The sequence below is a fragment of the Heptranchias perlo genome, chromosome 8 (assembly GCF_035084215.1).
Source record: "Heptranchias perlo isolate sHepPer1 chromosome 8, sHepPer1.hap1, whole genome shotgun sequence".
In the NCBI taxonomy this organism is placed as follows: domain Eukaryota; kingdom Metazoa; phylum Chordata; class Chondrichthyes; order Hexanchiformes; family Hexanchidae; genus Heptranchias; species Heptranchias perlo.
This window is the reverse complement of record NC_090332.1, coordinates 45,909,383-45,936,927: the sequence shown is the minus strand read 5'-3', so window position 1 is coordinate 45,936,927 and position 27,545 is coordinate 45,909,383. Positions and strand designations below refer to the sequence as shown.

The 27,545-nt window shown below is 41.2% G+C and overlaps 2 protein-coding genes across 3 annotated transcripts in view; one reads left to right on the top strand and one right to left on the bottom strand.

Moving 5' to 3' along the window:
- LOC137324594 (uncharacterized protein PF3D7_1120000-like) overlaps window positions 1-21,633 on the top strand; it is a 25,475-nt gene extending 3,842 nt beyond the window's left edge. Inside the window, exons 2-8 of the mRNA XM_067989063.1 lie at window positions 1,232-1,565; window positions 3,937-4,068; window positions 13,691-13,849; window positions 13,940-14,055; window positions 16,531-16,636; window positions 21,173-21,322; window positions 21,418-21,633. Coding sequence (XP_067845164.1) covers window positions 1,290-1,565; window positions 3,937-4,068; window positions 13,691-13,849; window positions 13,940-14,055; window positions 16,531-16,636; window positions 21,173-21,277 — 894 coding nt within the window. The 5' untranslated portion in view covers window positions 1,232-1,289 and the 3' untranslated portion in view covers window positions 21,278-21,322; window positions 21,418-21,633. The remainder of the gene's footprint in view (window positions 1-1,231; window positions 1,566-3,936; window positions 4,069-13,690; window positions 13,850-13,939; window positions 14,056-16,530; window positions 16,637-21,172; window positions 21,323-21,417) is intronic.
- pex13 (peroxisomal biogenesis factor 13) overlaps window positions 21,561-27,545 on the bottom strand; it is a 32,436-nt gene continuing 26,451 nt past the window's right edge. For both annotated transcript variants that reach the window (XM_067989061.1, XM_067989062.1), the window contains exon 4: window positions 21,561-27,545. In XM_067989061.1, coding sequence (XP_067845162.1) covers window positions 27,235-27,545 — 311 coding nt within the window. In that variant the 3' untranslated portion in view covers window positions 21,561-27,234.

Here is a 27,545-nt window from a genome sequence, read left to right as displayed (position 1 = left end):
TAAATCTTGAATCATAGAAGGTAGATGGGGCTAGCAATGATTAGCGTTGGCAGTTATGATAGTCTCCTGGAGCTTGCTTGATTGCTTTCAGGGGTCAGAGGGAAATTTAACAGAATGTTTTCACCTCTCCTGGGAGTTTGTATGACTGCGGCTTGATTGGTGCACATTGGCAACACCATGTCTGAATGGAACAGGCTACATGGTGTTTCCTAGTCCTCTTTTCCATATGTTTATAAACCCTTGGTACCTAATTAATTGTGTCATTGTACAATGATAGGATATACAAGACTGAGTGGATAATTTTTTGTGACAACATGTATTACACTCCAGCTGACACTGCTGACTTTTTCAAGAAAAGACAACAGGATTGGTTCAACAAATATAATGCAGAAACATCCCCCTCCTTGATTGAAGAAACTAACAAGGCCATCAGGATGATGAAGAATGGAAAAACGTCTGGTCCTGATGGAATGAATATGTGTGCTAGTTGTACACCTACATTTGTTTTTTTTTGGTGAAACTCAATAGATAATGTAGTTCCTTTGAATCTTGAAGGTGCAACCATTCTTACCATATACAAACATAAGAGGAATACACATTATGTGTGGTAACTATCATGGCATCATCTTCTTGCTTCTTGGATAAGATACTGGAGAGCTGTTGGTACCCAAGAAATTTCATCCCAACATGACATATCATCATGGAAGGAGCTCAGCAAATTTGGGCACGGGGGTGTTTCTTTAAGTTCGTTAATTCTCAGTGATGCAAATAATATCAAAAGCTTTCTTACAAAGAAAATAACATTTATTTATTTGTTTAACTCTTTTTTCCCACTTTGAGGCTTGGCTAGCGTACTACCTCCTTTAAGCGGGTAGACAAGCATGTCAGCTCAGTGGGCAGCAGACAAGTGGTATAGCTTTGCAGAGCAGGACTTATCCGACTAATTTTAACTTCTGCGTGTTCCCATGGCGAACTGCTTAGCTACCACACCGGAACTGAAAATTGGTAAAACATGCCCTTCTGGATGAAAGGACAAAACTTAATTACTGAAGCACTAGTCACCCCAATCGTCCATTTTGCAACAAGTGTGTGTATTGTCTAATCAAAGCAATCAATATGTTAAATACAGAACAAAACTTTATAACTAGTTAAGCAAGAAATGTCTACTTAAAACTTGACCATTATGGTGCTTATTTTTATTGACCATTGTCCTGATTCTCTTGCAAACTAGGAATAAACAAAAAAAAAAGACATTGCTGCTTCATATCATCTGGGCTGTTAGTGGACAAATGTCTGACATCAAATCTAAAGTGTCCAGGGTGAAAGTAGAAGCAATGCGACCAACTGGTAACCTGAAACACAACAGTGCAGCCTCAGGACCTGATACACCGACTAAAGAACCTCCAGTTTTTACTGGTATAACTGGTATTGCCATGTCCATACCAGAAGCAAAATCATTGACCATACATTTTGATGCTGTTAAAGTACAGAAGTTGGGACTATCAAAGAAAATTCACTTTGGTGGAGAAAAACATGATCTTTCTGCCAAAGATACCTCAATTAAAGTAAGATGAAATTCTCTTCATATCCTGACTTATTAGCAATATTGCGTTCAATTGTCCTTAAGATGTTTGCCTTCAAACTTATTCCTGTTCTATGCTGTCTCATCAGTATCTGCAAATGTGTCTTCCCTTCTTCTTGGAAATTTGCTCCTGTTCACCACATCCCTCAGAATGGTGTTCCCTCTTACTCTTCCAACTATTACTATGTTGCTGTTATATATGTGCTTTCCAAAGTTATGAAAGTTGCTATTAACTCTCAAATTATTTATCATCTTGAAAGTGGTGCCCTAAAGAAAGAAAGACTTGCATTTATATAGTGCCTTTCATGACCTCAGGTCATCCCAAAGTGCTTTACAGCAAATGAAATACTTTTGAAGTTTAATTACAGTTGCAATTTGTACACAGCAAGGTTCCATAAACAGTAATGTGATCAAGATCAGATAATCTGTTTTTTGGTGATGTTGGTTGAGGGCTAAATATTGGCCAGGACACCAAGGAGAACTTCCCTTCTGTTCTTCGAAATAGTATCCTGGAACCTTTTACTTCCAAATGAGGGGGCAGACAAGGCCTCGGTTTAACGTCTCATCTGAAAGACGGCACCTCTGACATTGTAGCACTCCATCAGTACTGGAGTGTCAGCCTGGATTTTGTGCTCAAGTCTCTGGAGCGAGACTTGAGCCAACAATCTGCTGACTCAGATGCGAGAGTGCCACCATTGAGCTACGGTTAACACAATAACCAGTATAGTTTTTAGTACTGCCTTTCCGCAGGTGATCTCGTTATTATATTGTACGCCCCTGGAATATTATCTTGAGCACTTTGGCGAATCATTTGTCATTGTCTTGGATATCTTCAAAGCCTTTGATGAAGTCAGGCACTATTTGCCTCTAAACAAGTTATCATCAAAAGTCTTTCATTATAGCAACGGCTATCTTGTTTCCTCTCATATCACTCTTACCTGTGCTGTGGTTTGTGATTCAACCTCTGAATCTTTTCCATCAACTCAGGAGGGCTCTCTCACACTATTATTCTCCCTATCAATAACCTTTATCACAGATCATCCATCCAAATTCATTCCACTGCTGGTGAGTTCACTCTGCATTCATTACCTTCCTTCAAATTGCATACATCCAAAATATTATTTTCATATAATGTTTATCAATAATAGTCAAAAATGTACCCATATGGTGTAGTATTGCTAGTGATCTGACACACCTTGCTTCAAAACTGTATTTTATGCAATGGTGAGCCAAAGCATTATGGGCCACTGAATAATTAAAGAAACTTATAGTCTTCTCCTGCACTTCATTGGCAAGAAGAATGGTCACTCTGACTGGAATTTGTAAGAATAACTCCCAAACTTTTGCAACTAGAAAAGTTTGCTGAAGATACCAAATTGTGAGGAGAAATGATGAAGATTGCAGAAGCACTTAGACAGTTTAGCAGAGTATGCAGTAGTATGTTTTGGGAAAAATAACAGTGAAACTGAAGTATGTTCTAATGGTAAGACGTAACAGAGTGGAGGAATGGAGAGATCTTGGGGAGCTGAATCATAGATCTTTAACAGTGAACGAGAAGGTAGAAAAGACTATAAAAACATAAATGGAATTCTGGCTTTTATGCATAGCAGCATTGTAATATTGCTGTAATATTACAATAATATTGAATTTGTACAACACACGGGTGAGGCTGAAGGTGGAGTATTGCGTACAGTTGTGGGCACTTTTACGTAAAACCTTGGATGGGTACAGTGAAGATTCACTAGAATGATATCAAGAATGAGCAGTTATATTTATAAAGAAAGATTTGAGAAATTGTGGATTTTACACTGAAATAGAATAAGTTAAGGAGGATCTAATAGAAGTTTTCAAAGTTATGAAATGTTTTGAAAAGGTAGTGAAAGATTGTTTCTACTAGTGATGAATCAATAGCAAGGGCAAAGATTCAGTATTATCACTAAGAGAAAAGGGGAAGTTGGAAGATATTTTTTCAAACAGATTTAGTGGAACATGGAATGCTTGACTACGTGGCTGTTGAGGCACACACTATAGCATAATTTAAAGGGAACTGGATAAGTATTTGAAAAGAAAGAATACAAAAGGATATGGGGAAAGGGTAGAGGCATGATGGACTGAATGGTCTGCGTTGGTGCAATCATTTTTATGAAATGCAGCAACTATTGTTATGTAGTTAAACATCAACATGATTTTAGTCACGATTGTTATCTTGGACTGCAGACTGGTAAACCTTACACACGTTCATGTGTTGCAGAGAATCATTCATTCAAATATCCTGATAATTTGAAAAATCTATTGCGTATAAATGATGTGTTCAGTACATTTTATTACAACTTTTATAACATGCATATCTGCAGATGTCCTTATATGATCGAAAACAACTGATGGAAAGAATAAGTATGCTGGAGAAAGAAACTGCACAGCTGAAAACGCAGCTAAAGGAAAAGGATAGAACCATAACCAATGTCACTAAACTAATGCAAGATAAGGTAATGTATGTCAATCAACAATGTTCATCAATACTTAGCTTAGTTTTATTTTAAAAGAGCACTCTTATCTTACTGTTCAGAATGAGAATATACATATATTTATCACTTGCCACCCTTCATGAAGGGCCACAGTCAAAAATGTGAGGTTGAAAAATTGGAATTATTGTTGCATACCATCACATTGTGAACTAATCACAACTCCATTTGCTCATTACATTCCCACCCTGAGTGCAAACTAGAAGTGATACATTGCTTATAACTCAGTCTGGGTATATCCATCCTTGCCGACAAAAATAAAACAGATTTCTGTTACTGAATAAAGGGACGTGCCCAGCTCTTCGACTTTTACACTGAACACTGCCTTCGTTTGCCCCATTCTACAAGTAGCCTACCTAACTCAGCTTGTCCTGTCAAACTATCTTATGCTTCTCAATCCCTGCTTGACCCTGGCACTGCTATTGGAAACTGCTCTCAACCTAATGTTGATGGTGCTGCAGCCAGAGCTGTCAGGGTCACAGTCATATGCAAATGATGCTGTCAGAGTTCTGGACTTTGTGTTGCTTTTGTTATCAGAATCCTGGTCTTTGTCATTGTGCTGCGCAGGTAATCAGACCATTGGCCCAAATCCTTCTTTGCTTTGAGGAAATGCTAGTTTAAATGTGCTTTAGAATATTTTATAACATGGTGTACCTAAACTTCCAGAAAGCCTTTGAAAAAATCCTCATAATAGACTGCTACATAAGCTTAAAGGAGTGGGAATTGAATAGGGATTTTAAAAAATGGTGAAGAATAGAAAGTAGAGTGTACTTGTTACATAACTGATGTAAGGCCACCCCACCTTGTATTGTACACCATAAGTCAAAAGAAATACTGTGTTTGAATTGTAATAATGAGATCGCTTTGTGTACGATCTGTAATGTTCTTGGTTTGAAATGTACTGGTTTAGAATTGTGATATTTACTTTGAACTGTGTGTACCTTTTAAAATTTCAAAATATACTTTATTTCAAAAAAAGATGGGAAGTACAAAGTGGAGTGCATCAAGGAACATTGTTGAGCCCCCACTGTTTCTAATTTACAGCAGTGACATTGCAGGGTGGTCAAATTTGCACATGACACTAAACTGAGGGGGAATGCAAGTGAATCTGATGAGGTAGCCAAGGACCTACAAAAGGAGCTAGGTAAAATCTGTAAATGGGCAGAACAGTGGCAGATGAAGTTCAACACAGACAAGCACAATGGAAGAAAAATGGGCAACATATTGAACTAGTTAAGGAAGAAATTGAAAGAGACCTATGAGTGTTAGTAGACATGGCACTTAATAGGACTAGTCACTGATGCAGCAATCAACAAAGATAATAGAATACTGTATTATGTGCTAAATCAGTAGAGTATAAGTTGGAGGATGTCATACTGAAACTGTATAGTGCTTTGGTCAGACTTGCACCTTGCATGCTATGTCAAGTTTTGGTCACCAAGACACAGGGAAAATGGTGCAGAGCAGAACCACAAAGATAATTCATTGAGTCAAAAGATTGTACTATGAAGACTGGCAAAAGTTGGGCTCTTTGGCCTTGAAAGGAGTTAACTTGGGACCTAATAGAGCGTATATTAGATATTAAACAATATAGAAAAGGATATCCAGAGCTCTAATTTGAGGTAAATCTTGACCATAGCACATTTGACAAGTTCAAACTGGTGAAAGGCAAATTTAGGCTGATGTCAGGAAATTGTTCTCCAGATAAAACAATTAACACTTGAAATAGACTTATAGGCTGGGTAGTGGAGGCAAAAGCTTAGTAATTGAAGAAACAGATTTTATGATGGGGTCTGAAGAATGTTCTAGATTGATCAGCTAAGTAAGATGGGTAAAATGACATTACTCATCTGTATTTTGTGATCTCATCTTGTAATCCGAATGAGGTGCTGTTATTACCCAGATCCTGGCCACTAGTTCAGGGGGAGTTGAGTCCCAGACACTGGATGCTGTCTGAGCTCCAGTTCCTCCGCCAGGGGCTGGTGCTGTCCAAGTCCTGGTTGCTGCTTCAGGTTTTGTTGTTGACCAAATCCTAGCCCTCAGTTCAGATGCTGTGCTGTTTAAACCCTTTCCAAATGCTGGCTGGCTTAATTCTTAAACCTGTCCGCCTCTCTGCGCCTCTCTCCTCCTTTTAAGATGCTCCTTAAAACCGACCTCTGACCAAGCTTTTGGTCACTTGTCCTAATGTCTCCTTACGTGGCTCGGTGTCAAATTTTGTTTGATCACACTCCTGTGAAGCACCTTGAAGTTTTACTACGTTAAAGGCGCTATATAAATGCTAGTTGTTGGTGTTGTCTGAGCCCATTTCCTGTTTTTTAAATTCCTGGGTCCTGGTCATAGTTGGTGCTATGTGAGCTTTGGTTGTGGTCCAAGTACGGTTGCTTCAAAGCCTAGCTTCTGATATAGATGCTTTTGCTGTCCAAGCACTGGGTCCTGTCTAATTGCTTTTGCTAATCAAACCATCACTCTTTTGCTTGTTTTTCTCTATTAGTGAGAAACCAAAGTTTGGGGGCAATGCAACAACATTGTGCAGGATACAACCAAGATTGGAAAGATTAAAAAAGATGATGTGGTGAATCTGGATGCAGTGATTAGGTGAAACCAAGCTTCGGTTTTAAAATCCTGAAGATTATTAGAGGAAGGAAATATTAAAAGGAGGTAAAGAGTTGTTATGGAAGTGGAAGTAAGTGGTCTTGGTGATGGAGCGGATACGTGGTTGGAAGATCATTTTGGTCAAATAGGACGCCAAGGTTGCGAACGGTCTGGTTCAGCCTCAAACAGTTGCCAGAGAGAGGGATGGAGTCGGTGGCCAGGGAACAGAGTTTGTAGCGGGGACCGAAGATAATGGCTTCGGTCTTCCCAGTATTTAGTTGGAGGAAATTTTTGCTCATCCAGTACTGGATGTCAGACAAGCAGTGTGACAAATAAGAGACAGTGGAGGGGTCGAGGGAGGTGGTGGTGAGGCAGAGCTGGGTGTTGTCAGTGTTCATATTGAACACGCCTGTTTTGTAGGCGCTGCACGGCCTCCTAAGGACCCAAAATGGCATTCAGAATGCGCGTGCACGCTTCTAGCGTGATGTGCGCCGGATGCCATCTTCGTAAAGGCGTTTGTGCACACGCAAATAACGAGCACCGGCAGCATGTAAAGCAAGGAGAATATGCATTAGATCAGTGTGCAATTCTGATTGAAAGGGACAGATATGATTTTGGAATTCAACGCACTGTCTTAACCACGCACAGCTGAACAGGTATTAGATGGCCTGGAGGACTCCCCACCAGCATTATTTAAAGTGATCATACAGGTTAGTTGCTGGATTATTGCTTCTGGCTGCTGATGCATTTGTATGTGTTTGTTGAAGCTGCCTATACTTGGAGAAAGTTGCAATAGTATATAGAGAGTGGTGTGGCAGGTCCTGCATTACTGTTGATGGCATTTACAACAGTGTGCTGAACAATATTTCTGGCAACCATGAGTGGCCTGCTAGGGCTCCCGCTGGGCATTGAACATGACTGGGAGCATGCAGAGGGGCCACGCAGAGCACGTCAGGCTGCGAGGAGAGGGAGGAGGAGGAGGCGCAGGGCACTGAGCAGGAGGTTATATCCAATGAGGGCCTTCAGGGACCAATTCTTTTACCTCAGCCTGAGCAAAGATCAGTACATCCGACGGCTGCAGTTCACAAAAGAAGTTGTGATGGAGATATGTCAACTGCTGCAGCCACAACTGCAGCCTCAGAGCAGGGCAAGGATAGCATCTCAGCTGCTGCCTAAGGGAGGTCACTGAGGCATTGTACGAGCTGCGCATCAGATTCATAACGTTCCCGCTTGACCAAGAGAAGCAGAATGAGCGAGCACGAGGGTTTGCTCGCATTGCAGGCTTCCCTATGGTGCAGGGTGCCATTGACTGCACGCTTATAGCCATGCGTGCTCCACATCTCAACTCAGCCATCTTTATGAACAGAAAGGGGTTCCACTCCCTCAACGTGCAACTGGTGCGCAACCACACGCAGTGCATCATGCAGGTCAATACCTGCTATCCTGGCAGCAGTATTGACGCCTTCATTATGCAGCAGTCCATCTTTCAATCAGCACGGCAAGTCAAAGGCTGGCTACTGGCCGACAAGGGATTATCCTCTCATGAAATGGCTCATGACTCCGGTCAGGAACGCACGCATACGTGCAGAGCAGTTCTACAATGAGAGCCAAGCGGCCACACAGAACGTGATCGAGCACACCATAGACCAGCTAAAGCAATGCTTCCACTGCCTGGACTGTTCTGGAGGAGCCCTGTAGTACTCCGCTGAGCAGGTGTCAAGGTTCATCGTTGCATGCTGCCCAACCTCGCCCTAATGAGAGGACAACCCTTGCACCGCCTATCTGGCAAGACCCTGAGCCAGAGGCAGAAGAAGGGGAGGAGGAGGAGACAGAGGAGGAAGTGGAGGAAAAGGCAAGGAGGCAACAAAGTGCACAGACCCTGTCTGCCAGGGCTCTGTGTGCTCACCTTATTCATGAGCAATATCAGTAACCTTAATGACACCTCCCAAGTCATCAACAGTCCCACACTCCTCACCTTTCCTTTCCCACATGACCATCAAATTGTCCTCCTTATGATTACACGTTACTTCTTCCCGCAGCTCATCGCGTAAATAAAAACCACCACCAACTGCGACTTCAAATACAAATTTATAAACTTACACATGAAATCATGTATTCAACATTACACTATTCACCCTTGTGCATTCCCTTAGTGTCTGTTGTTCGTGTGCTTTTCCTTTTCCTGATGCTCCTACGAGATGCATACCCAGTGGCTAAAGCACGGTTGGTGGAAGGCTGCTGACCTTCAACTGAGGAGTGTGCAGATGGCCATGGAGGACGACCTCAAGCAGTTCTGGAGCAGGAGGGCCCAGCTTCAGACTGCACCATCTTGGCATAGGCTACAGCAGTCTGGCCTGGCAGGTTGACAGCAACAGCAAGAGTACTGGCGGAGTGGCAAGGGTGGGAGCAGGAATGCTGTCTTCCTGAAAGGACAGCAGGTTCGACTGCCATGGCACCACTGCCACTCGCACAGGGCATGCCGCAGCAATCCTGGTGATCTGCTGGAGAACAGATTGCTGGTCTGCTGTGATGCCCTGGCAGGCCCCGTTCCACTGTGGTATGTAGAGCCATGATAGCAGCAGTCTGTGCCTGTAACGCAGCAGACTGAGCTTCCAAAGCAGCAGTCTGAGCTCCAAATGAAGCGTGCAGACCTTTGACGACATCTATTTGTACTGCAAAGGAAGCTGAGATATTGGTCATCAGACGCTGCATCATGGTGGGTTCCACAGATGTGCTGATGGAGGTGACCACCCGTTCCATGTGGGCTCCAAGCTCTGCGCAAAGCCCTGTGCCAAGTTGGAGTTGGCCTCCTCCATGCCCCCTGACTTTGTGCGCAGGCTTTCTGGCAGGCTTTCCAGTGCACCAAGCATTTGGGTGTGATTGCCCATCCTCTGCCTTCTGTAATCTGGCCCATCAAAGTCATCACCTGACTCCTCGGCAGCAGAACTATTGTGCAACCTCGCCCTCCCGCAACTGGCACCTGCAATATCCATTCCCCCTGCCCCGGCTCCTGCGCATTTGTACCCGGTGTCTCACCACGTGCAGATCCCTCCGCTGACCTAGCCCCTAAAAGACGTGCAGTGTCAGTGGAGGCAAGTGTCAGATCAAGTGACGGTGTGTCAGTGTCTTGCTCCTCCAGCTCGGACGGTGCTGGCTTCAGTTCTTGGGTATCTGCAATGACAAAGGGAGACGGATCAAATTGTGGAGCGGGGAGAGGAGCAAGTAAGACGTGTGCACTGACACCATCTGCAGCATGCGAGTCAGAAAATATTGTGGGATGAGGGAGATGTGGGAAACAAAAAGGAGGATTAGGTATGCAGAGACCCTCCTCTTCGGTGCCTCCAGTGACCACAGCCCCTGCGACGGCCCGCCCTATGACCCCCACCACAGTCTCCTCCATGCGGGTGAGGACGTGTAGACGTGCCTGTCCTCTGTCCATTCTTTCCTGCTGCCGGCTGTTACGCGCCACCTTCTCCTGCAAGACAGAGGGAAGTGTGTCAGTGGGTGTCCTGCAAGATGTTTGGGCGATTGTGCCGGTCAAGGTCGAATAGCTGCTAGTGTGTGTGACCCATGAGTTGTGGGTGTGTGGATTGCAAGAGTGGTACTATGTGAGGGTGAGATGCAGCATCGAAAGTGCAGTGTTGCGTACAGATGGAAAGCATGGGTGGGTGACTGTGGGGGGTGTTGTGCATGGAGCAGTGGTGCAGTTGGTACAATGTGCCACTTGACACTTGCAGTCACTCACCTTGACCACTCGTGTCAAACCATTGAACTTTTTCCTGCACTTTATCCATGAGCATGATGCAGTGCTCCTGGCATTCACCTCCAGGGCCATTTCCTCCCACTACCTCCGCAGCTGGTGTCAGGAGGGTCTCCTGCCACCCTGCGGGTACGGAAGGTTCTCCGTGCGTACACCTCCTCCACCAAGGCCTCCGGTGTGTCATCGAAGAACCTCGGTGCACACTCTTTTACAGGTCCAGCCATTCCAGTTGCCTTCCTCCACCGATTGCATTGACAGTGCACCTCCCATTTAAGAGGTGCAGGCTGCTTTTAAGTAGTGTTGGCCATGTCCCATGTCGAGCCCCCTGCTGGTGCAGCAGCCACTCAACAGCGCAAGTAGCGCTGGCTGCACGCAGAAATTGTGGAACTCCGCAGGCGACACGGATCTCATGTGCTGCCTGCATCTCAACGACCGGGGCGGGTTAATCGCACACTGCGACCCCCATGCCCGGTTGAATTTAACCCCCATTATATTTTTAGATGATGTTGCTGAGGGACTGCATGTAGATGAGAAATAGGAGGGGGCCAAGGATAGATTCTTGGGGGAGTCCAGAGGTAACAGTGCGGAAGTGGGAAGAGAATCCATTGCAGATGATTCCCTGGCCACGACTGGATAGATAAGAATTGGAACCAGGTTAGCGCAGTCCCACCCAGCTGAACAACGGTAGTGTGCTCAACCATGTCAAAGGCTGCAGACAGGTCGAGAAAGATGGAGAGGGATAGTTTACATCGGTCACAGTCACATAGGATGTCTTTTGCGACTTTGATAAGGGCCGCTTCAGTACTGTAGCAGGGACGGAAACCTGATCGGAGGGATTCAAACATGGAGCTGCAGGAAAGATGGGCATGGATTTGGGAGACGACAACACGTTCAATGACTTTGGAGAGGAAAAGGAGGTTGGAGATGGGGTGCTAGTTTTCAGGGGCAGAGGGGTCAAAAGTAAGTTTTTTGAGGAGGGGGGTGATGACAGCAGATTTGAAGGCAAGGAGGACAGTACATGAGGAGAGGAAAATGTTAACAATATCGGCTAACATGGGGGCCAGGAAGGGAAGTTGGATGGTCAGCAGTTTGGTGGGAATAGGGTCGAGGGAGCAGGAGGTAGGTCTCATGGTCAAGATGAGCTTGGAGCGGGCATGAGGGGAGATAGGAGAGAAACTAGAGAAGGATGCAAGTTCAGAGCTAGGGCAGGGAGGACCTGTAGGGAAAGTTTGGTTTGGTGGGCTAGGGGAAGGGAGGGAAACGGCAGAGGCAGCTGAACGGATGGTCTCAATCTTAGTGACAAACTAGTCCATGAGCTCCTCGCATTTGTTGGGGGAGAGGGATTTCAGAAGACAGTTTGGAGAAGAGAAGCTGGGGGTTATCTTTGCATTCCAGGATGATCCTGGAATAGTGAGCAGTTTTGGCAGAGGAGAGTAGGACCCGATAGTGCTTTATGTGGTCCAGCCAGACCTGGCGATGAATGGCTAAACCAGTTGTTCGCCATAAAAGTTCAAGTCTGCGTCCCTTGGACTTAAGGGAGCGGAGATGAGGGCCATACCAGGGTGAGAGAGAGTAATGGTTTTAATGGGGACAAGGGCATCAAAGGTAGAGTTGAGGGTGTGAATGAGCAGATCGGTAGCTGCAGAAATGTCGTGGTGAATGGAGGGCCTAGGCTAGACAATTAGGAATTTCCGAGTGCCGCTGTAAGTGACTTGGAGAATAGTTTTTTTTCTAGGGGTGAACACAGAAAGAAGTGGGGTTGGGAGGGGAAAGGAGGATGTGAGTGGAGAGGGATACAAGGAATTGATCAGAGATGACCTTATCGGTGATTGATACAATGGGAGTAGAGAGGCCACATGAGATGGCAAGGTCGAGGGTGTGACTGTGAATATGGGTAATTTATATGAAGGGAGAGATTAAGGGAGGATAGGAGGGCAGTGCACTCAGAGGAGAGAGGGCTTGATGAGTTGAGATGGGAGTTGAAATCACTGAGGATAAGAAGTTGCTCTGTGCAGAGGCTGAAGGAGGAAAGTAGTGAAGATATCTGAGAGAAACTTGGCATGGTACTCGGGTGGGCAATAGAGAACGAGGATTTTAAAGGAGGTAAGAGGGGTGGAACAAGTTGAGATGCTCAAAGGAGGGGACGGTGCCAGAGAAGTAGGGGGACAGACCAAGGTGTGATTTGGTGATGAGGGCCACATCGCCACCATGGCGGTCTGGGTGGGGCAAGTGGTGGAAGATATAGCCAGGCAGGGAGGCTTCATTAAGAGGGAAGGTGTCATCACCCGTCAGTCAATTTTCTGTCGAGACCATGATGTTGATGCAGTCATCCACAGTAAGCCCGTGGATGGCATATGGGCCTTGTTCACAAATGAACGGACATTCTGGAGGGAGATGCGGTGAGAGGCAGTGATAGCTGATCTGCTGGCAGAGTCCACAGGGTCAGCAGATGGGAAGTAATGGGCAAGGTTAGCTCCCAGCAGGCGCGCTGGGCAGGAAAGTTGGTGAGAGAATAGGATAGGCAGTTGGGATTGCGGCTCGTAAGGAGGCAGCGACTAGTGCATTGATGGGCCGTTCGGAGGATGCCAAGCGAGGCACAGAGGGAAGCTGTAGATAGACTTTTTCTGTGTTAAATAAGAAAACTGATTTTAAGAAGCTGCCTCTCTAACTGCTTTGTAGTTATGTTTATTGAATAAACAAAAGCAACATCAGGAAGGTTTCCCCAATGGTTTAAGTGGGTGAATGTACTGTGCAATAAAGTACTAATTCATATAGACCCAGAAAAATTGCAGTTTCAATTCTTGGTCAGTGCAGCTTTAATAAATCACAGCTCTGTGGTTTGTAGTAGGGTACCACAACAGGCTTTAGTATCCTATGCTAGGGAAGATGGGGGAAAGGATTAGGGCTTCCTGCTGGTAAACAAAATATGTGAGGATAAGTCAGTCACAACTGTGATGGCCCCACAGTCAAATAGCTGCCAACACTCACCTAAACTCAGAACTCTGGGGAGGTACTCAGAACCATTTCCCATTCTGAGTCATTACCCTCAGGAAACCAAGAATAAAGGGACAAAATCAAAGAGAGCCATTTATATATATATATAAAAAACAATACTTCACAAGACGGAAGCTAATAAATACAACTTGTATCCCACAGTCTATCAGTGGTAAAACACTTTTGGCTACTTGAGATATTCTTTAGAAACAAATTAGTATCTGTTAATATTTTCCACAGATTTTAGAATACAGTCAGTTGGTTAAAGACGAGCAACAATCCCATGAATGGACACAAGACAAATTAAAACAAGTGGAAATGTTAGCAGCAGAAAAGTTGCAGATACTTCATGAGAGTAGAAAGGAATTTGAAGAAAAAACTGAGCACCTCAAAAAGTTGGTTAGTAATTTTCACAGCAGCTTTTTATAAGTATTTGGTAGGATTTTGCCTATTCCAAACCTTACTATGCTTTTGTTTTGCTTAATACAGCATGAGGAAAAATTAGCCACATTGCTAAGAGGAAGCACATCAGAAATCAGTTGCAGAGATGAGAAGATCAGCAAGTTGAAGCAGCAAGTTTCAGAAATCTTACAAGGGAAATCTTGGTACTTTTTTTCCTGCAAGTTTTTTCCTTCCCCTTCTGAAGTTAGTCAGTCACGCTGGGGTGCATTTTCACAGGTATCAGCAATCCTCTGGTATCTGGCTTAAGCGGCTATTCTTCATATGTGAGGCTAGACAGTAAATGCCAGTAGGTCAATGAAGTTGGAGACATCACTATCGAGCCCAATGCTTCCTTTGCTCATGGTATGTAGACACACACACGTGAGCAGGAACCCCAGTTCATTTATTGCCTTCCCTTGCATGGAGACACCAAGCCAATTGTCACATCTCCACTATTGTTCCAGTGGAGATCAGGTAAATAGAGCAGGATCTGATAGGGCCCTTCCTAGTTTGTATGACTCACTACCATACAGCATGGTGCATTCATTCACTGAATTTTGATATTTTTTGTTTCATTTTTCTTCAGACAATGCTCAAAATCAGTGATTAGAAAAGTATTACATAGAGAACCTGGTTCCTTATTACGCTCACCATTATTACACTGTGTTGTCAGGATACTTAATATTATGTTTAACTCAGGTATTTTTTTCTTTTCAGCACAAAAGACCACTACTCCTATAAGCGAGTGTGCCTTTATATGATTAATATCTGATCATGTATGAGCTTAGGGGTCAAACAGAGGGGGTCACCCATTACACTGTATTTAGCTTATTGGCTATGTCCCGGCATCTCACGATCTTTGAAGACCTCAGAAGATGGTAGAATAAATATTTCTAGGCTACAAGTCACATAACAGATTTATTAATAATATAAGTAATAGCAAACACATCAGCTTTAAGTACTTTCCTCCTCCAATACAGAAAATAATAAACAGCCACAACCTTTTGCTAATGCTTTTATTAATACTGGACCAGAGATAGAACTCCTTGACAATTTACATGAGGTTCTTATTCACGCACAGAGTCTCCTGCCTCTCTGTTGATGTCCTCAGAAGAACTGCTGAACTGGGAGTACGTTCCTGACGTATACTTAGTACCTTCTAAGTTCAACCAAGAATAAAATAAATCAAAAATTTATCTTTCAAAACAATAAAACTGCCAATCATACACATAATTGAAGACAAAGAGCACATCTGCAGTTCGACTGCATGGAGTGTCAATAATGTCCATCTAATAGGTATCAGACCTGAATTCATTTGAGACCTGACTGTAAAATTCCTATTTTCTTAATAGACTATCTGTAAAGCAAGCAGCTAACAGAAGGTTCTTCTGGTGATATCAACTCAAACGATTTTGTATTTTACCCATTATCACATAAAAGCCAACTGGTCACACCCCAGCCAGTTTGTCTCTGGGAGCGATACAGTGGCATAATGAATTATGTAGTTCCCAGACTTGGTTATTTCTTTAAGCAAACCTGGTTTCAACCCTGAAGGTACAGGTAATGAAAAGACGGAACAAAACATGCACCATGGACAAAATACTACATTTTCTCACATTTGGCTCCTGACATTTCAGGTTATATTTATGCTGTACTAAGAGGCATTCACCTCGTTTTTTAACGTTATGTGCCTTGCTGCACCTTCTTCCTACCACCAGTAGCCAATGAAATGTTTGTCTGGCTGCATCAAAGCAATCCAGTGGAAACTTCCCATGAAATTTTTCTCTTCTCTGCTCACCAGGGATATGCTATGTTCAGGACCTCTCTGTACAGCAGAAATTAGGAACTCAATAGAGTGGTAAAATGAAACATCTATCCCTGCACTCAGTTGCACTACTAATGTTGGTGTGATAACACATATCTGGTTATAACAAATAAACTGGCTCCTGAGATCCACAAGAGATTGAATTTAATGTAGTGTCACAATCATTATTTCCAACTACGTGGAATCCCCAAGAATGCCCATGTCTATGGGCTATTAATTGCATCTCAATACCACATTAATGGCCATATACTTATTATCTCAAAGTTTGGGGAGCAGGATAAAACAGAATGAAGAAGAAAGAATTAGACAGGAAAGTGTGTGAGAGAGAACAGATATAAAGAAATGCAAATGGAATATAAATTTAACAGCATCAATAAAACAAAAGCAGAGAGTGAGAAGGAAGCCAAGAGAAAAAGTAAACAATTGTAATATCATATCCAATATTTTTATTTTATGTAAATGAATAACAAGATATGGAAAAAAAAAGCATGACAAATGTTTCATTGTTTGTATACTTTTTAGTGTATTCCTGTGTGTCTTCATACGAAAAACAGACCGAAAATACTTCATAAATACAGGAAACACTGCACAAGAAAAGTTGAACAATTTATGGAGACACCACTATTTATACTCAAAATACCTATTTGGGATATATTCAACCAAGCATATAAACGCACTGTTTCCCTGGCTATATGAGCTCCATTTCTGTTTTGAGTTACTTAGTTTCAAATGGAATAGCAGCGTCATTAACTACATCGTGGTCCTTTACCATTGCAATTTAAGTACTGTACATTTGTTTTCCTGATCCAAAAAGGGAACGACAACAACAGTTGCATGAACTGAAAAAGGAAGTAAAGAGGTTATCAGAGGAAGCCAGTACACTTCATAGAGAACTTAAGTTGCAAAAATCTCTCAAACAGGTAAACTTCATAAATATGCAAGTACAGGATATTATTACTGACTCATAGTAGCTTTTGACTTTCAAGATAGGTCTTGTCAACCATTGATAAATGGTTGAATGAAATTATATCATCATCAATATTCTCGTCTGATGAGAGGGTTAGAGACTGTAAAACTTACCCCCAACATCTTCCATTTCCCCCCACCTCCCAAAAAACAAATCATTGTCTTGTGCTCGGTGTTACTCTTGCACATCCAACTTCTGATGCCATTATTCCATGTTCTCTTTGGCTAACACAATCTTTTCCTTGTAACTTTTAGCAAATATTTGAGAATTCATTACCATTTCCTTTCTCCATGTGACCAAAGCATCCTAACTGCCTTCACCACTCTTTCCATCAGTTCTTTCCATGACCAACGCTTAAGATACATTGGTTCTTGTATCAGTCTGATACGCTCAGTAGATGTCAAAAAGTCCATGTTTCAAATTCCTGATTTCTTCAAAGTCAATCCTTCAGTTCCAAACAGACAAAATCATCACAGGCCCAGTCATCAGCTTTTTCTCAGAGACGTCACATACTTACTGTGTTGTAAAAATGGTACCACTTCTCTTAAAAATGTTCATTATAAGCTTGTGTACATAAAGGTTGAAGTATATAATATTTTTAATAACAATCTTGATATATAGAAAACAATAACTGGCTATATGTGTTACAGTTAAGGGTTTGGATAGGATCATCTATATAATTAAAGGTCTTGCATCTAGCATGTGTCCTTCACATCATGCCTTTCAAAGCATTGCACCTAAAAATGTTATGCATCCATAAAGCATAAATTAGTGAATAGCTGAAATGAGAACTTACCTGTTAAGTCACCAGTTACATTTTCAGTTGACTAAACATCAACAAATCAAAAGTAGTTTGATTCATTGAACAAATACAAATAAGAGGCCAGAAGAAAATTGATTTTTTAGATCAACGGCTACCAATTTCAAATTGACAAGTTGCAAGAATCAACCAATCAAACCACCAAATTAATTTTGTGAAGTTCATTTGAGCTGCGATAATTGACTTTTTCCACTAAACTGGTAAAAGTAGCATTTATAAAATACAACACCCATCAAAAATTAAACAATTCAGAATAAAATGCTTATTCTTACTCAGAGTTGCATGTACAGTGTTTAAATCCATGGAATCTGTTTTCTTGAAGAGGCTTATTCCTGTATTGGGAGCATGGGGCTGGAGTTTTAATTATTAGATTGGATTTTGTTGCCAGTTTCTTTTCTGCAAATGCCTTGATTGCTGTGATCGGCTGTGATCCATGTCAATTCTAGCCCACACTCCCATTATTTCTCCTGAAGTTCTATACCTATAAGTGTCAGTCTTGGCTCAGTGATAGCACTCTCGCCTGAGTCAGGTGGTTGCGGGTTCAAGCCACATTCCAGAGACTCGAGCACATAATTTAGGCTGGTGCTTCACTGTTGGAGTTGCCATCTTTTGGATGAGTCCTTAAACCAAAGCCCTGTCTGCCCTCAGGCGGATGTAAAAGATCCCATGGCACCATTCAAAGAAGAGGAGAGTTCTCCCAGTGTCTTGGCCAACATTTATCCCTCAACTAACACCACAAAAAACAGATCATCTCATTGCTCTTTGTGAGACCTTGCTGCGCGCAAATTGGCAGTGTTGTTTCCTTACATAGAAACATAGAAAATAGGAGCATTCGGCTCTTCGAGTCTGCTCCGCCATTCAATATGATCATGGCTGATCCTCTATCTCAATACCATATTCCCGATGTCTCCCCATACCCCTTGATGCCTTTTGTGTCTAGAAATCTATCTAGCTCCTTCTTAAATGCATTCATTGACTTGGCCTCCACAGCCTTCTGTGGTAGAGAATTCCACAGGTTCACCACCCTCTGAGTGAAGAGATTTCTCCTCATCTCAGTCCTGAATGTCCTACCCCATATCATGAGACTGTGACCTCTTGTTCTGGACCCCCCAGCCAGAGGAAATATCCTCCCTGCATCCAGTCTGTCTAGCCCTGTCAGAATTTTATATGTTTCAATGAGATCCCCTCTCATTCTTCTAAACTTGAGTGAATACAGGCTGAGTCGACCCAATCTCTCCTCCTATGACAGTCCTGCCATCAGTCTGGTGAACCTTCGCTGCATTCCCTCTATGGCAAGTATATCCTTTCTTAGATAAGGAGACCAAAACTGCACACAATACTCCAGGTGTGGTCTCACCAAGGCCCTGTATAACTGCAGTAAGACATCCTTGCTCCTGTACTCAAATCCTCTTGCAATGAAGGCCAACATACCATTTGCCTTCCTAACTGCTTGCTGCACCTGATTGTTTGCTTTCAGTGACTGGTGTACAAGGACACCCAGGCCCCTTTGTACATCAACATTTCCCAATCTATCACCATTTAAATAACACTCTGCCTTTCTGTTTTTCCTTCCGAAGTGGATAACTTCACATTTATCCACATTATACTGCATCTGCCATGTATTTGCCCACTCACTCAACTTGTCTAAATCGCCTTGAAGCCTCTTTGCATCCTCCTCATAACTCATGATCCCACCTGGTATTGTGTCGTCAGCAAACTTGGAAATATTATATTTGTTTCCCTCATCCAAATCATTGATATATATTGTGAATAACTGGGACCCAAGCACTGATCCCTGCGGTACCCCACTAGTCACTGCCTGCCACCCCGAAAAAGACCCATTTATTCCTACTCTCTGTTTCCTGTCTGTTAACCAATTTTCAACCTATGCCAGTATATTACCCCCAAACCCATGTGCTTTAATTTTGCACACTAACCTCTTGTGGGACTTTATTAAAGGCCCTCTGAAAATCCAAATAAACCACATCCACTGGTTCTCCATTATCTATTCTACCAGTTACATCCTCAAAAAACTCCAGTAGGTTTTTCACATTACAAGTGACTACACAACATAGTAACAGTTTTAGGCAGAAGACGACCGTCGGTCCATTTAGCCCACAATTCACAGTATTTCATCGATGCATTTCTAATAACCCTAAATCTCATTTGTTGACCAGAACCGAGCTAGTTCCTTTTTGAGACCCATTAAGGTTTATTGTTCCACATACTTACCATCCATTTAGTAAAAAAGTTCCTCCTGCATTTCCTATTTTCTTTTGTTGTCTTTAACTTGTAAATATGACCCCATGTGCTTAAATTTTGTCCGTGACAGAAAAGCTTACTTGGATCTAATTTGTTCAAATCTTTAATAATTTTAAACACTTCTATCATGTTCACCCTGTCTTCATTTATCAAGAGAGAAAAGACCCAGGGTAGTCAACCTTTTCTCATGTTATTCTCTTAAATTCTGAGATCAATTGTGTAACTTTCTCTGTAACCCCTCCAATAACAATATCCTTTTTTGAAATAGGGAGACTAAAACCACATGCAGATGTGGTCTTACCAGGGCCAAATATATTTTTAAATTTATCTCTCTAGATTTTTCTGTGATACCCTTTGCTATGCATGCCACCCCACCTTAGATTTCAGACTCAAGTGCTCCCATACATTTCCCTCCTCTCCAGTATACCCAGGTACTAGTCTGACCCACCACCCAAATGGTCCCAGGCCTCACACACCACCTTATAAGTACTGCTATGCCTCAGCCCCTGTCCCCTGCCAGAGCCAACCCACCCCAAAAGTCATCGCTCGTCCCAGACCACAATCCTATTGTTCTCTAACCATAGTAGTCCCACACCCCATTACTTATGGGTCCAGCCTTCCACGCACTCTCCTCTAAGCTGTAACCTTCTTCACCTACTTCCTCCCATACTCCAACCCTGACCCTTTGTTTCTACTTGGTTGCAACCCTTTTCCCCAGTTCCTCCTGGCCTGAGCCTTAGATCCATTTTCTCACTGAACCATTCGTGTTATCGCACTTTTCCAGCAGCGTCTTCCTATCCTCACCTTTAGCTTTAAGATTCCTTACATTTGTCCACCCCAGTCCATCACCGGCATCTCCACATCTTAGCTCAGTATATGCTGTCTTCTATCTCTCTGTGAACACTAAGCCTCAAAAAAGGTAAGAGATAGATATAGAGTACATCAGTGAAGGAATGTGTGAGAGTCACACGGAGAGCTGAGATACAAAAGAGATATGAGACAAAGGTTGGAGAAAAGTACAGAATGGGACAGAAACAATGAAAGAAGTCAGACAGAATTATAGAGATAGCACAATGAGAAAAAAGTGCACGGCTGACACTATACAGTGACCCCACAGGAAACAGCCGATGTTACGTGAGGACAGGAGAAGGATCAGCTGTGCTGTCCCAATTACAGAATAGGCTACCAGAAGTCACTTTTTAGGCTTACACATGAACAATGGCCAGAGGGGGACTGGCACTCGAACGATATCGTTCGAGAGGAGGAGGAGAGAAAATTGGTAACCAAAAAAAAATTATAAGCTTGTAATTTGTATATTTTGCATACCAGTGAAAAAAGTTTTGGTAGTCATACAGTTGCTACTGCATTAAATTGTAAGTTATTATGCAGATTGCTGGTTTTCTTTAGGAATGTAAAAGCTGTAAATCCCTGACATTGAAACTTGAAGAGAAGATCCTACTAGTAAGACTTAAAGATAAAACAATTGATGAACTACAGAACATCCACCGATGATTTGAACAGCAGCGTATGCAGCAAGTACATCGGAACACATTGCAAGTAAATTGTCTTTCGCAGTTTCTGTATTTTCAAATGATTCTAAGTGGAACATCCATAACACTTTAACATATATTGCTTTTGTTTTGTTGTAACAGGAACAAGCATTTTCCTATTTGTCAAAAAAATCATTCATAATCTACAACCAGCCACTGTTTTATCATTCCATCTTAAGGTAGTTCAACCTTCATTTTAACACTTCGAGGACTGCAGTTTCTGCAGCAAAAGACTGAACAAAAAATGATCAATATGTATTTTTATTGTAATAAAAGAAACAAATACTATTGCCTGCTTCCAATCTTACAACTTCAGCCTGGAGACTGTGCTGGTCTGGGACACACACTTCTCTGCCACAATGATTAGGTGATGACTTGGGCCGTTTATTTTTGAAATTACAAATAATTATCTTCATCAATATCACAGCATATGTAGCATGTTGTGGGAAGTATAATTAATTTGTAAGCTATTATGTCTACTAACTTTTCAGAACATGATAATGGTGCTCAATGTAGCACTAATACTAAGGTGGCTCTTTCCTTTGACTGCCAAGTTTACCCAAGTTACTTCTACCTCAATTGAGACCTCAAAAAAGGCTTTAAAAAAGTTCAAGTTTTACATTAATAATACTCAATATAAACTATTTAAAATAAAAGCATAATTACCAATGTTATGGAATTTAAAATGTGTCATTTTAAAAGCACAAATATCTCTCCATAGACTTTGAAGGTCAAGGTGAAACTGTAATTTACACAGTACAGACTATTCCTGTTAATTCTGTCATTTTTGCACAAAAAATTGAGTTATCTAGTAATTCCAATTAAGCAACACAATTAAAATAGCATTTACCTTTTTTCCTAAAAGATTTGAATTACGTAACTTCAAATCAAAACTACATTGTGAACTTTTAGAAGTACAGTTTGTAATTCAAAAAAACTAATTTTTGTGGCAAAACTAATTTTATTACAAAAATAAGTGCATAGTTTATCAAGTTCTCTAAAATGGCTTCTAGATAATCCACATAAGTTATGCTCATGCAGTGATAAATATACTCTTAACCTGTAATACACAACTGTTCAAAGCATAGCTACGATGTCCGTACGTGTAACTTGATGATTACCATTAAAATATTTAAGTGACATCAGATGCTGGCAAATGCAGCTTGTGGACAATACAATATATTCTCCAGTTCGTCTATGGCTGATGTGTCTCCTTAAAAAATGGCTTGAAATAGTTTTTTACTCTTAACATTGCTTTGTAAATAGCTACAATTTCATGCATTAACAAAATGTTTTCATGAAGAGATTCAGAATTTTTCTGCAAATTAGCAGTAAAAGATGCCTCAACATTGCTTTAGTATGTGACTGCACAAAAAGATAGAAAAATATTCTTTGAAAAATGTTTTTTTACATACCTATGGATATTATTTTCTAAATATGTTAGATGTTATTTTCTAAATTGGCTGAAGTAAACATATAGTCACACCAATGTTCCTGTTTACCTATATAGTTTATGCATAGAATATGGTTCACTCACTATCATTTCACAGCTTCAACTAGAAATTCAAGTTCTCTCAAAAGTTGAGAAAATGATTCACATGAATGTAGCCAGTTTTCAGTTACTTTTATACCCTTTAAGATAGATCCAAGTGCGCTCTATTGAACTCCCTAATAAGTCAGTGTTATTTCAATCACAAGGTATTCAATTCTCGATCAAGCTGTTCTCAATTTCTTGCACCAGTCCTGTGCAGCTTCCAGCCCCAATTTGTTCATTGTGTAACAGACATTTAATATATGTACCATACTGATAATTGTAAAATGGTCTAGAATCATATAAGCCATTTCTACAAAAACACCTAGAACAGTTGATTTCTGGAGGTGAGTGTTGAGATACAGCAAAAAACTGCCCTACACAATTTTAGCCTGAAAGATTTATGATCCCAAAAATTTATACAAGTCCCAATGGAAGTTCAAAGCACCCACAATTTTCACCTCTTTTGTTCACCATCTCAAAACCATACAGCACGTGATAAACTAATCATCGTATACGTAGGTAAACAGAGGGTTGAACCTTGCTAAACTATTCCTGCTGTTGTGAAAATGACAACTATAAATGAACGGCTTCTATTCAGGAACAATTTTGGCTCTCGTGACGACTCATCAAGTTTATCTAAGCGGAGCCTTACAGACCAGAAAGGTCTACGTTCTGTCCTTGGTCTGTGCTGAGTTCACTGATCTTAGCCAGAGTGACACTTGACCCACTACAACTAGCCTCAACACCAGGGTTCCTTTCCTAACACTGTACAGGGATGTCAGATGTAAATGCGTGTGTGTGGAAGAAGGGTGAAGGCAGGATCACACCTGGCTGTAATTGAATAGCCCACTGACACGGTCCAGATTCACACATAAATAATGGTGACTAGGGCAATGTAAGAGAGGCTGCCTGGTGCCCATGGAACTGTACGCCAAACAAGGAATGGATGCTTTCAGGAGAGAAAATTAGGGACAAATACACAAGCACACTTTTTTGTTTTGTAAACGAAGTCCTACATGTCCCCTGCCAGAAGTAGGGGATCAGATCAAATTTAATGCACCTTTCTACTCTATATCATAGCCACAAATCAAAGCAACAGAGAAAACGTTAGGAAAAGGCCATTTGTTGTAACAAATATCACTCCTGTCACCAGCTTAATATCCACCCCCTCCATCACCAGCATATTGTGGCTGCATTTTGTACAACCTACAGGACGCATTACAATTCCCTCCCGTGACCTCTACCACTAAGAAGGAGAAAAGAACCAACGTCTTAGAAGTACCTTCACATCCAAGTTCCCCTCAAAGTCACACACCACCGTGACATAGATATATATCGCCATTTCTTCATCGTGCTGGGTCAATATCCTGGAATTCCTTACTTAGCACAATTTAGGGAGCACCATTACTACAAGGACTGCAGCAGTTCAAGAACAATGTCCATAACCACTTTCTCAGGGCCACTAGAGATAGGCAATAAAAACGGCCTTGCCAGTCGCCCACATCCCAAGAACAAATAGAAAAAAAAGCCTCAATCTTTTTTGGCAAATCTGAACCTTATCTTTTGAACTCATTATTTGCTCCGATCGCCTTTCTTGGAAACTTATTTCCATATAACTGAACACTGATGGTAAGCTACCTGGTCCAACATTTCATAGAGAACTTTTATATTTGCAGAAAACTATAGGTACAAAAAATTGAGATGTATTTTTATTTTACTTTGAGCAGTGGCAATTTTGACTTGATTCTATGGTGGTTAGATCTAGAATTTGAATCAAATTCTCATGACCAGCTTTCTGGAATCTGATACTAAGTTTAGAGAATCAAACTGAGAACAAGGTATGACATGCTGCCCTAAACATCTTTTGAAATAGTAGCTATAATAGCATATATGTCCTAAAGGGGTTAATTGAAAACATTTAAATTTACTATATTGATAGCCTGGATCCTTTCTGTAGTACCTAATGTCACCCCTCGGGGGTTATGAGCACACATCCACCACAGTTGGATCGTTTGTTTGTGGTAGGAAACCACTGCTAAAACTAAGCTGCATATAAATAAATATATACACCACATAGAACACTTCTTAAAATGTTAAATTATACAAGATGATTGATTCAACAGGCCATTGTATTAATTAAAAAGAAAACCACTTGATCTCGTTTGCTTGTAAGATCTCCAAAGTTCAAACTTTCTGGATCCAGTATATAACTAGTGAAGGACAATAATTTTGCAGTCTACTTTTCGTTTAGTCATCAGATCTACCAAGAGTCAACTCTGAATTCCCCCACCCACATTGACAAGGTGTTTACAATCTAACCTCACAGACTCCCAACACCACCCCCCACCCACCAAAAAAACCCTCCGAACTGTCTATTCCAAGTTAATTGAAATTATGTGGAAATTGGAGGGTAGATTACTTTTTTGGATTTATGTTCATTGGAACTGGACTAAAATAGCTTCAAAATCATTTCACTTACAATGCCTTAACAGCCAATAGAATTAATTCTAGATTCAAATCCAGGCCCCTAAAGGTGATGGGACACTGCTGAACCCATTGTACCACTTGCTCCCCATTTGATCCGCATTCTTCAATTTCACCTTAGGAATTGAGATCGACACTGGACAATATTTTACCATGGAACTGTTACCTATCAGAAATTATGAATTTTTTTTTATTGTTATAATTTCCCTCTGCTTTTCTGATGGAAATCTTATACTGGGATTTGATCCTCATTGGCACTGACAGCTCTCCTTGGCCTTGTGGCTATTCTTCAAGTACACCAGTAGGCTATTGAACCATGAATGCAGCACACCCTTAAAATGACATCTACAAAACATTTTTTTTTAACCTCGAGTGTGATCCTTGGCTCATTGAAGGGGCTCAGAGGTCAATTCTACCACATTACCACCCCAGCTAAAATCAGCTAACTCAGTGCAGACCAGGGATTGAACCTGGGACTCTCCTGATCTACAGGCTCAATACCACACTGGGTGCAGGTGTATTTATTCAGAGTCACAGGGATCATAAAGTGGAGAAAAAATTAAATCCACTATATGGAAGCAATTTATACACCTGCAATTATTTACACAGATTATTATAAATTATTTAAATAATTGCACAGGCCTAATTTAAGAGACTTAGTTGCCTTATTTATTCATCTCTAGGGCAATGATCCATTCACTCGCCCCCTTGAAAATACATGTAGCACAGAGGTATGGAACATTATGAGGAGGAAGCATTATATTAAATCAACAAAATGTACAAATTTTCACAATGCAATGAGCACTCTGAATGGAAACTTCCCATTCTCTGTATATTTTATTGACTGATATTATTGTAATAATCTTTGAAGAGAATTGGTTAAGAAATTTATGTACCCACATGAAAATATCAGTTAATATTAAATTATGCAAATAACTATTCAGCAGACTTCCTACATTCTTACTTTACAATTATGTTTCACTATTTATTACCTTCATCAGGTAACATCCAAATTGTCACACTGGGTTGGACATTAAATTCACTCTTTATCGGATTCTACAATTTTACTCAGCTGCCATTGCTACAGTTTGACTATTTCTCCTTGTCGGGATTACTTTACAAATCATAACATTCTAGTAAACCAATAGTAAACTAGTACCAGTTCCATGGTTATCCAATTAATTAGGGGCGTCATGTCAGACGTATATTAATTTCACTCGTGAAACTATTATTGATGGATAATGTGAACAGTTTTTAAAAAATCTCGTTTGCTTCAAATGTTTGCTATAACCGATGTGTTTTTGAGTTAATACACATTGTAGTATAATGATCTAATTAACGTCATCAAGCAGCAGTCGCATCACCAGCTACAGGTTTACTACCAAACTTACCAGAATGCCACCAGTTACACAAATACAAAAAAACCTGAGTATTCAAATTTTAGGGATGGATACAGCTTTGCAATATACTTTGAATTACATCAATATAACCAACAGTAGCCAATTTTGTTGAAAAAAAATCCAAGTCCCCCAAGAAGAAGTTTATTTACAGACAGACCAACACACAGACTAAGCTTATGGGTCAATTGTCAAAGTTGTTGAAATCTCAGGACTTTTTATTAAAGATCCAAAGATTTTAGTAACTGATAATTATCTGTTCTATATAGGCCAAGGATATGAATTACCTGGTCTATGTGGGCCAAGGATATGGATACTCACTAGTAGGTGGCAAAAAAATTAAAATTTTTATGTACCTGAATCATTTTTCAAAGAATATGTTGCTGAGTTAAGGATGAAAGAATCATAATTTGGTACAATAGAAGCTTAAAAGCTATGAATATCATTTAATACACCAGAATTACAGAAAGGAAAGGTTTCTCCCTGTTATTAATATTAGTGTTGTCAGACATTCACTACATCTTTCCCAGTAGTTATGGATTCTATAGTGACAGAATCCTTATTATGTTCTGGTGTTTCAGTGAAAACAGATTCAAAGGCTGCCTCTTGTTCCTCCAGTGACTCTATGGCAGTAGCTCCTTCTGCAGTTGCTGAACCTCCATGTGTTTGTGGCTGTTTCTCTGTAATGCGTTCCAGCTCTGCTTGCCTTCTGCCCCGTCTTTTACCTAAAATTCTGACATAATTGGCTGGCACTAATCCAGTTGTTTGACCATCCAAACTGGCCAGCAACCATCCACGTACTTTGGGCTGTTGTT